The following is an 11,913-nucleotide window of genomic DNA, read 5'->3' as shown; positions in this document are numbered from 1 at the left end:
TCATAGCTTATAAACATTCCAAAATAAGGCTAAAACTTGCCTTTTATGTCATTTATTTAGATTTTTGAGGGGACATTTTTTTAGTTTGTGAACTTTCCCAAATATCATTTTTGGTCCTTAACACTTGGAAATATTTTTTTGAGGTGGAATTTTGGACGTTTTTGAAAAATAATGCACAAATTGTTCTCTTTGGTGTGGTGACAATATAATGTAAATACATATATACAATATGGTGATAACTATATGTTTCTGCATGTAATAGCCATTGGAAGGAATTAGTTATTCCATGAATATTCACATTGATCCCATAACTTATTAATATTTCCAAATGAGGATAAAACTTATAAATATTTCAAAAGAAGGCCAAAACTCGCCTTTTATACATGTATAGATTTTTGGTAATGTTGAAAAATCAAAACAGCTTCCTATATTGTCTTATATATTACTTTTAATAACATTGAAAATTAAATATAATAATTATGTTTGAATTAATTACACAATCCATTAATCTCTTTAATTGGTAATCAATTAATATTGAATAATTCCATTAATTCAGAATCGATGAACAATAGCAATAAAGAAATTTTAAAAAATACAGTAATAGATTAGAATGCAATTATGAAATTAAAAATTCAATAAGAAATGGAATCCAGAATCGCATATCCTCATGTAGCCTTGCCTCACCGTCTACCGGCCTCCATCTCCACCTCCATCTATCTCCAATAACACTCATCTTATCTGCTCATCGTCCTGCCATCTTTTCCATCAGACCAGTGTGCCCCCAGTTGTAGGTAAGAACTTCAAACAAAAATCAACTACAGATCTTATATTGCAATTTCGAGATATATTTGCATTCGTGAACAGTGCAAACACAACTTTGCGTTTACACTGTTAAAAATTGTAATCCGCAAGAGTTCATGACTATAAAATTTCACAAAATACTCACCAGTTCCAAAACCAAAATTGGTAAAGGGAATGCTTCCATAGTTTCAATAGTTGACTAATGGTTGTAAGATCACTAAGGAGGTGAATTTCATTTCATATGGTTTCAATTTTCTTCCTCTGGTAAGAACACAAACAACAATATTAGTAATATAATAATCACACAAAAAGAGTGCGTAAAGTAGATGAATATAAAAGGATATAGCAAGAATCATACTAAATTAAAATTTTCTTATTGCAAAAGTTCAGTGATAGCAATGGAAGAAGTTAGTGAGTGAGTGAATTAGAAGTTAGCAATTGATATATATTTATAGCCATAGATTTGAATCGTATCCATTAATTCACCATTTGTAATGGCGCTAATGTTAAGTGCTGTAACGAACAAATCCATTATTAAGAGAATAAAAATAATTAATCATTAAATAATATTATAAAATCTTAGAAGTTTTGAAACATCATATTTATAGCAATGATTTTACATTACTCTTTATCATCATATTTTTGTGTTCGTTAAACCTCATAAACTATGTTACATGTTTTAATATTCTATTCTATGCTTGCAATCATTCAAAATTAATGGTAAAAATTGTTAATTGATTGGTCCAAAGTGGCCATGGAATAGGCGGTTCCATGATTTCTCAATAGTCATGAAAAAATTTATAATGTAAAACGCCTAAACTTTATTTGCTTAAGTAAAAACTTTAATAAAATCAATGACAACTTCTCCTAATTTTCAGCTCTATTCTTGATTAAATCAAGAGTGAATTTCAAAAATGATCCCTGGATTATGGGTTTATCTTGAAAATGGTCCCTGGATTTTAAAAATATCACCAGTAGTACCTGGACTAAGGGTTAATATAAAAAACGGTCATTTTGCACTGTTTCGATACGAAAATGCCCTTTTGAGGGGTTTTTGGAGGTTTGGGCAATTTGGTCTTTTTATACTTTTAACATTTTAAATCTGATATTATTTAAGTTATGTACTAAATCTGATATTATTACAAAATTATCATTCTTCTTCCCTTTTGTCATCCTTCACTTTGTTTCTTTATTTCAATATTAGATTTAATTTTACAAAATTAAATTTTAAATTTCAGTTTTTAAATATCAATAAATTTTTAAATAACAAAAATTAATAGTCATAATCAATATTTGATAGTGTTTAATATTTAATCAATAAGATATTTTAACGCCTTAGTTTTAATCAATATTTAATAGCTTTAATCATAAATAGATCATATAACACGATTTATTCTGAAATAAATATGCATCTAATGTAAGACTAATTTAATTTTCGTTTATTAATTTGAAAACAATCAAAATGACTAGAAAATTTCAACAAAATTACTCCTATATAAAATTTTTAGTCAACTTCATAATATTCAATCACAAGCAATTATAACAACCGAACGAAGGCTAAATAAAATAGCTCTTATTTTTCCATCATGATTAATATTATTTTTCTGTACTTCTTCAATTCAGCTGAATATTATATTAAATAATAAAAATTAATTCTTTTAATCAATATTTATAGTGTCCATGAATTAATAGTTTTAATTGAAAAAATTTATTGATATTTAAAAACTGAAATTTAAACTTTAATTTTATAAAATTAAATCTAATATTGAAATAAAGAAACAAAGTGAAGGATGACAAAAGGGAAGAAGAATGATAATTTTGAAATAATATCAGATTTAGTACATAACTGAAATAATATCAGATTTAAAATGTTAAAAGTATAAAAAGACCAAATTGGCCAAACTCCCAAAAACTCCTTAAAAGGGCATTTTCGTCTCAAAACAGTGCAAAATGATCGTTTTTTTATATTAGCCTTTAGTCCAGGGACAACTGGTGATATTTATAAAGTCTAGAGACTATTTTCGAGATAAACTCATAGTCTAAGAATCATTTTTTAAGTTCACTCTTAAATCAATGACCGTTTCCCTCCTGTATTCTTGGATTTCTTTCATTGGCTAACTTCAATTTACACGTTTTTAGGAATACAAATATTCATGACTGAATTATAAAGTCCTATTAAATATGTATGGCAGTTACTTTACATTTATGCATAGTTATTATTAGTGATCATTGTATACATACTCATGTAACCGAAGACAATTGTAGGAACAATTTATAGTATACTAATATTTCTAAACCAAAAACGTATGGTGCAAAGTTTTTTGAAACGTAACGCCGAAATTTATAAATTTTCTAGAATAAGACTAATACTTTAATATACTAATATTTCTAAACCAAAAACGTATGGTGCAAAGTTTTTGAAAAGTAACGCCGAAATTTATAAATTTTCTAGAATAAGACTAATACTTTAAAAGTATGACCTATATCCCACCAACTTTTTCAATTCACTTTCTATTATATTTTTTAAAATTCGTGTCGAATCAAAGTGTGTGAATATTTGGGAGACGAAGGTAGTAAATATTTTTAAAAAAAGCCAAAACTCACCTTTTATGTATAGACCTATAGATTTCGTTTGTTATTTTTCAAATAAAATATTTTCACCAAAACTTATTCGTATATTGTTATTGTTGGTAGAAAGTAAAAACACCTTTGATCCTATATTATACTCTATCTGTCCTATTTAAAATGAAATATTTAGGAATCGGCACGAGATTTTATGTGGTGTTATTTTGTGAGTTAATGAAGAGAGAATAAAATAAGAGAGATGAATAAAAAAAAATGTTTCATTTTTAATGGGACAGATGGAGTATATATATATTGAGTTTATAAGAAAACCCCCTTATTCCCATGCACCGAACGAACCCTTAACATGGAGAGGACACTCGACGAGGAGCGCGGATGCGTCGGCGGCGAATCGCCCGTACAAGATCTCATGCGCGATGTACAGGCGCAAGTTGAGATCCTCGATTCCGAGCATGATCGCGCATCTGCTGTAAACGCCATCCACGTACTGTCAGAGCTCGCGAAGAACGGTACTGGAACGATGAAATCAATCATAAAAAACCTCTAATTTTGTCTAATTGAGAGTGCCCTAGGGTTTCGATAATTCAATTGTAGATGATAGAAATCAGTGGGGGTTATATATGAATATGTGTTCCATTTAATGTTTTAATCCGTTCGACCAAGTTTTCATGTGCTGGATTGAGTTTAATTCTATGATCTCTGATGAAATTATGTGTTATGGTTGCAGAGGATATGGTGAATTTAATAGTTGATTGTAAGGCGGTTCCTGTACTGGTAAAGCATCTTCAGACTCCCCCTCTGCTGTTGAGGGACGGGGAAGGTGGTTCTAGGTCATATGAGTATGAAGTGGAGAAAAGAAGTGCTTTCACTCTGGGACTCCTAGCCATTAAAGTAAAGAGTTCTGATTCTATGTGTTTTTGTTTTCCCCTCTGAATCAAGCAAAATTAATTGGTTTCTAAATTGTAATTTGCTAGATATTAAGATTTTGGGCTGAAATTGGCACATTTTTTATTAGGTAGTATGCCTAATTAGTTCAATTTCTTTGATGCCAAACTATCATGTCCTTATTTTTTGCATTAAAAGGATAAATGACAAACGATCATGGAACTATCCCTGAAAATGGCCTGCAAATAGATGAAAAATAGAGGAATGCTTGACTCTTTATATGGGAAATACAATAGTCTTTTGTCATTTCTGTTTTTGGCTTATTTCCGTGCACAACCATGGCAAGTATTTGTTGTTATTTGACTGAATGGTGTGATGTTACTGCCATGCTTTATATATCTTAACTTTACAACACTATGCTTTCATTTGCATAGAAAGGTGTATGGAATGACTTGAGAAAGATATATCTTAAACATGATAAATTTTCATTTTTATAAAAAAGACAGCTTATTGATAACTCAGAGTAAGCCGTGTGTATAGATATATGCTTACAAAATGGCGTCGGAAACTAATTTTGGGATTAACAGAAGATTTGCAGGAAAGTATTTGTTAAATGTGTTTCATGAAAGGATGACAGAATCAGAAAGATCTTATGACATTTATTTTTTGTTAGTTAAACCCAATCTTCTTTTGATATATATCATCTGTCCCTTCTGTTTGGTAGCCAGAGCATCAACAACTAATTGTTGATGCGGGAGCCCTACCCCATCTCGTGGATCTCTTGAAGAGGCATAGTGATGCTCCAAACTCTGGGGTGGTAAATGGTGTCATCCGGAGAGCGGCTGATGCAATCACTAACCTTGCTCACGAGAATAGCAGCATTAAAATCCGTGTTAGGTTGGTACTCAATACTTTATGGTGTGAAGCTTAAAAACTTTCCACCTAAAATCTGAAATCATGATTTCAGGATTGAAGGTGGCATCCCTCCTATTGTCGAATTGCTTAAGTTTGCTGACTCAAAGGTGCAGAGAGCAGCCGCAGGAGCCCTTCGTACTCTTGCCTTTAAGAATGACGAGAACAAGAATCAGGTACTGTTCTTCTTCTTTCTCTCTCTCAACTCATATGTTATCAAGCTTTTTCTAATCGTTTGATTATTTCAGATTTTGGAATGCAATGCTCTACCTACACTTATTCTAATGCTGCGGTCTGATGACACTGCTATACATTACGAAGCGGTTCGCTACTATTATATGTTCAGTTTTATGGTTTATTCTCAGTATACTTAAAAGTAATTTTCATGTTTACTGATGCTTGTAGTCACTGGAAATTGTCAGGTTGGCGTAATTGGTAACCTGGTCCACTCTTCCCCAAATATTAAGAAGGAAGTTCTGGTTGCTGGAGCCTTGCAGCCTGTCATTGGTTTACTTCGGTATGACCGTAGGTCCAAAGGAATATTAGCAATTCTATAATAAACTCATAACTTAATTGCAGAAGCCTTTCGTTTTCTCTATTCACTCTACTTTCAGAGAAGCAATGGAGTCACGTAGAATTAGTGTTATTTTCTTAGTGGAAAAATAAATCACGACTGGGAACTGCATTATCAAGTGCGGGCTAATGATGTTCATCCCTGATAAAACACTCTCACAATGCCCCTCATGTGTGAAGAATGCTTGGCTTGTACTATAGAATGAGTCTAATATTACCAAGTATTGTTATTTTGGTAGGTACTTGACTTTTAATAGCTCATACTCGAGTGAAGCAGTATGGAGGCTAAATAGATTTGAGCCATAGATCGATATACAAGTTGCTATTGGTTGACTTGACTTATAATATCTCATGATATGGTTTCTCATAGAAGGACTCTGCTTACTTTTCTGAAATTTAATGTTGCTAATTGACACATTGTCTTATTTATTACTACTATTACTTTCATTCTTATATGATATGATTTTGCAATATATGTGGTGTCATCACTCCATTTAGCTGATTCCTTGGGCAAAACATGCTGGTGTAGCTTTGTGTTTTCTTCTGTAATTCCAGTTTTTGCTAGATGCCTGTGGTCCTACTGTTCTCTGCATAATTATGCTAATTATATTGTCAAGTTATGATCTATATATGTATAAGTCCACTTAGTGGATTTTTTGAATTTATTTAAATTTCTGATTTAGTTGACATCCATGAATAACAGCTCCTGCTGTTCAGAGAGTCAAAGAGAAGCTGCTCTCCTTCTTGGGCAATTTGCGGCAACAGATTCAGACTGTAAGGTTGACAGATGCTAATCTTTCCATTTCACATGAAACTTTATCCTAATGAATTTTCTAAGAAGCTGTCTCTTTAGTCACTAATTTATGCATTACTCAAAAACTCTTGTTTGATACCTCTGCAGGTCCACATTGTTCAGAGAGGTGCTGTCCCTCCACTCATAGAAATGCTCCAGTCCCCAGATGCTGAGTTGATGGAAATGTCAGCATTTGCCCTAGGGAGGTTAGCTCAGGTAACATATTTTCGTTTTTATTTTCATTAGTCTCACACCATTAATACTAGCATAAAATTTATCTTCTTCAGTATTTTTGTAATATATATTATTTGAATCTTTGGCACTAAACTTTATTTGTTCTCCATGCAGGCTGGTCCTCATAATCAAGCTGTTATTGCCCAAAGTGGTGGAATAACACCATTACTGAAGCTTCTTGAGTCAAAAAATGGCTCTTTGCAACATAATGCTGCTTTTGCTCTTTTTGGCCTTGCAGATAATGAGGTACAGTATATGGCAAAATAGAGGAGTAATTTATCGTTTGTGCTCATAAAGCGTTGGTATTTTTATCAGGTCGTTTATTACTTGGTCACACTGTTTCGATCGCCATTCTCTTTGTTGTAGGATAATGTTGCAGATTTTATTAGTGTGGGGGGTGTTCAGAAACTTCAAGATGGTGAATTTATTTTTCAAGTACAATCCAAACCCTCGTTGAAAATTTCTGTTATAAATATATTTGTAATTAGGTTAGAAAAATGCTTACAATCCAAACCCTCAAGATGGTGAATTTATTTTTCAAGTACAATCCAAACCCTCGTTGAAAATTTCTGTTATAAATATATTTGTAATTAGGTTAGAAAAATGCTTACTTCTTTGAATCATATATATATCTCCGCTTTGTCAATTTTCTGCAGGTTACTAGAGATTGTGTAGCCAAGACACTGAAAAGACTTGGAACGAAGATTCATGGGCAGGTAAGCAACCTTTTAGTTGTTTGTAGTATGTTGAGCAAATTGCTTTCTTCAATTCTTTGTTCCACAGACTAGATTTCATAAGTAGGACGTACAATTTTAAGGTAATAATTTTCCAATGCAGGTTTTGAGTCATACTTGATGCGTGCGGGAGAAGAAGATGATCAGAGACGCGTGGCTCTTGCTCTTGCTCATCTTTGTCCTCCGCATAACAATGCTGCAAGGTTTGCAAATCTATATGATGATAGTGACGTGACATGATGCAGTTGGGCCGACGATGAGACAAGACGACAAGCTAGTATGCAGGGGGAATTTAAGGGTGGTTAGCTTCACAATCACAAACTAGTATATTGCCACATTAGAACATACTATTTCATTAGGAAATGTTATGCTAACCTATAATCAAATTTTGAACTACGTACATTCACTTAAATGAAAAGTTAGTTTATTCCACATATATTCCCTGTCTACATTACCGCAATAAGAATTAATTTCAACTCTAGTGCCTTGAATTTACCCATGACAATGTACCGACTCTAGTGCTTTTGTAGAAGCTATACCGACTCTATGATAAGTACTTGTACGATATATCCATGATAATGTACCGACTCATGCTTTTGTGAATGGGCATATACATTAAAATAAATTAATGTTACATTAATAACACATTAATGTATACATTAAGTTAATGTACTAATCCATATAAATGATGTAACAGTAATATATCCAGATTGCCCTTTAATGTACGAAAATGGTATAATAATGTACGACGATGCTTTTAATCATAGCCATTAGATTAATAGATCCAAGGGAGCATATTAGTCCTATGTTTTATACTAGGGGTGATAAGGAGGGTAATGCTAATATACTTCATATATTTTTTTCAGTTTTTTTTTTTAAATTTTGGTTTTTTCAGTTTTGTTCAGTTTTCAAAGTTCGATTTTAGATTTTTCGGTTTCGGTTTTTCGGGTTCGGTTTGGTTTTGGTTTTGAACTAAATTCGATTTTTCGGGTTTGGTTCGGTGTTGGCAAAAAACTGAACTGAAATCCGAATGCTCACCCCTAGATATTGGTGATCCTTACTTTATGTGTTCAAGTTGTATGTTATTGTATATAGAGTTACAAGTCGTGAATGATTAAAGATTTTAGTTTGTGATGATGAAGTTGATAATAGTGGTGATTGATTCCACTATTAATGTTGTTTACAAAGAAGTGTTTCAAAACTTATGAATTAATTGTCTGTGGTTTGCTTTTAGATTTTGTTTATGCTAATTGTAGTGTTGTTTTGGTCTCCGTTACTTATGAATTATTATTTATTGCAAATCTTTGTTCCTTTTATTCGGTTGTTACTTTTTTGCCTTTATTTGCACATGTTTTATTTTTTTTTCTCTTTCTATTATGTATTTATTTACACATAATTTAAAAATTTTACGGCTCGTGCATAGCACGGGTGTTGGCACTAGTATCATGAGAATTGGCAAATAACAACAAATTATATTACAGAATTTCATGCCAACAACATAGAGATATTATTCTGAAGGCCGAAGGGGTTAGACCATTGAAGAAATTCTCTGCGTCCAAGATCGTCTAGGATTATTGCAATGAACTAAAGCATAAATTCCTACAAACTGGATTTCTCAAATTATTTAGCATGCAATTTTCCAAAATTAAATTTATAAACATGCATACTAAGGAATTACCACTTGAGTTGATATAACAAAGGTCAATGAGGCTAAGGTGTTGTGACTTTTGAGTGACTGAGAGAATAAATAGAAAATATTGTTAAAAAGATAGGGATAACGCTCTAATTATTACTATTATTATTATAATTTCAGTATATTTATTATTTTAATTCTCTTATAAAATTTTACTAATATTTACAATATTCTACTATCTTCGTCCACAAAAAATAAAATAATTTTACCATTATTTTTGTCCACCAAAATTAGATAAATTCTAAATATGGAAACTTTTAAACAAATACTAACCCTACAATCATTTTAAATATGGACCCCACAATCCATTAACACTATTTCCACCATATTTTATCTCTCTTTTACTTTGTGATACACTTTTTATTGGCGCTAAATAAACCTACTAAGCCCCTTTCACTATTTGAAAAACCGAGAAAATTTGGAATATTTTAAAATAAAACAATTAAAAGCAAGTAAACAATTAATTGCAAGTAAATCACAGAGATAAAATATGAGAGATAAAGGAATTCTAGGGATGTGCGTTCACAGTTATGGTTATACAAATTCCTACTACAATACTCAGTACAGTTTCTACTTCGATAGAACGAGTCACATAAGTTTTGCCCATGCAACACAAGCGTAGATTACTAACACTAGGGTTGTCAATCCTAGATCCGTAACTCCCAAAAGCTCCGAAGACCCTTGAAAAGTCTTCACTCTCAATTAACAGTGCCGTTTTAAGGAAAGCTAATTGTAGTGTCTACTAAGTGGACCTAACTCGCCAACCTCCTCTCACGATTATGTAGCAAGTTATATTAAATCATCACAGAATGTGTCACTCAAACGTGAAACATTATCCAACAACTTAAGGAAGAAACAAAGTAAAAACAAAAAAAAATGGATATTAAATAGAAAAATGGAACTGTATAACCAAAGTAGTTACTAACACATCCTTAGAATCCTATGAGTTTAGTTACACATGATAGAATAAGCTAAAAACATAGATTGTAGGGAAAGCAAAGTGAACATAAGTGTTAAAACAAATAAAACCCAAAGGTTTAATCCTTGTAGCCTTGATCTTCTCTTGGTTCCTTCTTCAACCCCTTGCACTATGAAGAACTCTCGAATTTATGCTCTGAAATTAATTGGCAAAAATAAGATCCTTAATGAAGAGGTTTGAGGGGGTATATATAGTGGTAATTTCGAGCAGCATCAATTAAGGGAAAAAGTGGCTAAGTTAGGCATATTTTGGAGTAAAAGTAGGTCAATTCGTGTGCCGTGTTTTCCCAGCGGGACGCTGCACCTTGGCTAGCTATCGCTGTGGGTTGATCCATAGCCTCTGCCTCTCGAACAACGGTTGCTACACTTTATTTCAGCGGTCGCTGGAAATCGTCCCGTAGCTTCTGGATCTTTTGGAGCGGTAGTTGCGCACACCCCAGCTGACGCTGGGCGCAGTGGCGGAGCCAGACTTTTAACGATGGGGGGCCCGAACAACTACTCTCTCCATTCACAAAAAAAATCTCATTTATAAACGACACGAGTTTTAATGAGAAATTGGTAAAATAAAAGAGAGAATGTATAAAAATGTGGGTAAAGTAAAAGAAATGATAGAAACGGGAGAAATGAGAGAAAATGAAGGAGGTATAGGAAATTTTTCCAATTTTATAAATGAAACTATGTTTTGTGGACATTCCAAAATGAGATTTTTTTCGTGAATGGAAGGAGAATTAAAATTTATTGAGTATGTTCAATGTTCGGAAACAACTCGATCATAAGCTAAAGAAAAAGTCGTGCGTGAGAAATAGATATTAAGAAAAATATGAACATATTTTTTAGGCAATAGCATTGATATTAATTTTACTTAAGCATTTACATGTCTATAGAATTATTTTTATTCTTAAATCATAAATATATCATTCTTTATAAATACAAATTAATTTTGTCTATGTAAAATTAGTAGAGAGAAAATCAATAATCTCTAAATAAACATGATAAAGCTCGAACCTAGCATCTCGCAAATGAGTGGCATGTCCCAATGCCAGCTGCGCTAGCTACCCATATTTGTAATGTCGCATATATGTATAATATATACTAATAATTCAAACGGCTGGGGGCCCAAGGGCCCCCCTGACCCCACCGTGGCTCCACCACTGGCTGGGCGTGTTCTTTGTTCAACTTTCTCCGGAGCGGACCGCTACTGGCTCAGCGGTTGTTGGGCCCCAGCGGCCGCTGTATGAGTTGCAACGGACCGCTGGGCGTCTCGAATGCTCCAGATTTCCAACTTCAACTTTTAGCTATCTTTTTAGGCTCAAATATGCACATTTCTCACAAAACACATCAAAATACCAAAATAGATTAAACATGCAAAATATGGACATGAATTGTGATTTTGACATTAAAAATGGACCAACTAAAGGCCTTAAAATAGTGCAAAATCCGAATGTATCACCTAGCACAGTTCATACTTCACTAGAACGAGTCACATAAATATTGTCCATGCGGCACAAAGTAGATCGCAGACACTAGGGGCGTCAATCCTAGATTTGTAACTCCTAAAAGATCTTAAGACTCTTAATGTCTCGCTTCTCAATTAATAGTACCGTTTTAAGAGGAATTAATTGTAACGTCAACTAAGGTCTTCTAACATGCAAACTGTGACATCCCTAACCCAAATTCTATCATTTGCATAATTATATATTTTAATTATCATTCGTATTATATATAAA

At 32.8% G+C, this 11,913-nt stretch overlaps 1 protein-coding gene across 2 annotated transcripts; it reads left to right on the top strand.

Moving 5' to 3' along the window:
• Nucleotides 1–3,717: 3,717 nt before the first annotated feature.
• Nucleotides 3,718–7,947, top strand: LOC125188888 (uncharacterized). Of its 2 annotated transcripts, XM_048085974.2 has the most exons (12): nucleotides 3,718–3,893; nucleotides 4,112–4,275; nucleotides 4,994–5,166; nucleotides 5,237–5,357; nucleotides 5,430–5,504; nucleotides 5,604–5,698; nucleotides 6,458–6,533; nucleotides 6,656–6,763; nucleotides 6,896–7,027; nucleotides 7,148–7,216; nucleotides 7,438–7,497; nucleotides 7,619–7,947. In XM_048085974.2, exons 1-12 carry the CDS (start codon nucleotides 3,731–3,733, stop codon nucleotides 7,634–7,636), a joined length of 1,254 nt encoding a protein of 417 aa, XP_047941931.1. In that variant the 5' UTR covers nucleotides 3,718–3,730; the 3' UTR covers nucleotides 7,637–7,947. The 2 variants fall into 2 exon arrangements, with proteins under 2 accessions (XP_047941931.1, XP_047941932.1); XM_048085975.2 differs by lacking the exon at nucleotides 7,148–7,216.
• Nucleotides 7,948–11,913: the final 3,966 nt, after the last annotated feature.

The sequence above is a fragment of the Salvia hispanica genome, chromosome 5, assembly GCF_029641045.1.
Source record: "Salvia hispanica isolate PSC_SH4W2 chromosome 5, Shi_PSC_v1, whole genome shotgun sequence".
Classification (NCBI taxonomy): Eukaryota; Viridiplantae; Streptophyta; class Magnoliopsida; order Lamiales; family Lamiaceae; genus Salvia; species Salvia hispanica.
Note: the sequence above shows the minus strand (reverse complement) of the source record. Positions and strands in the feature narration are given on the sequence as shown.

Bases quoted from the DNA above. Each gene is read 5' to 3' on its own strand.
- LOC125188888 (XM_048085974.2), top strand. From the start codon at position 3,731: ATGGAGAGGACACTCGACGAGGAGCGCGGATGCGTCGGCGGCGAATCG. The intron at 5,167-5,236 runs GTTGGTACTCAA...TCATGATTTCAG, and splicing joins AGCATTAAAATCCGTGTTAG to GATTGAAGGTGGCATCCCTC. The intron at 5,505-5,603 runs GTTCGCTACTAT...GGAAATTGTCAG, and splicing joins CTGCTATACATTACGAAGCG to GTTGGCGTAATTGGTAACCT.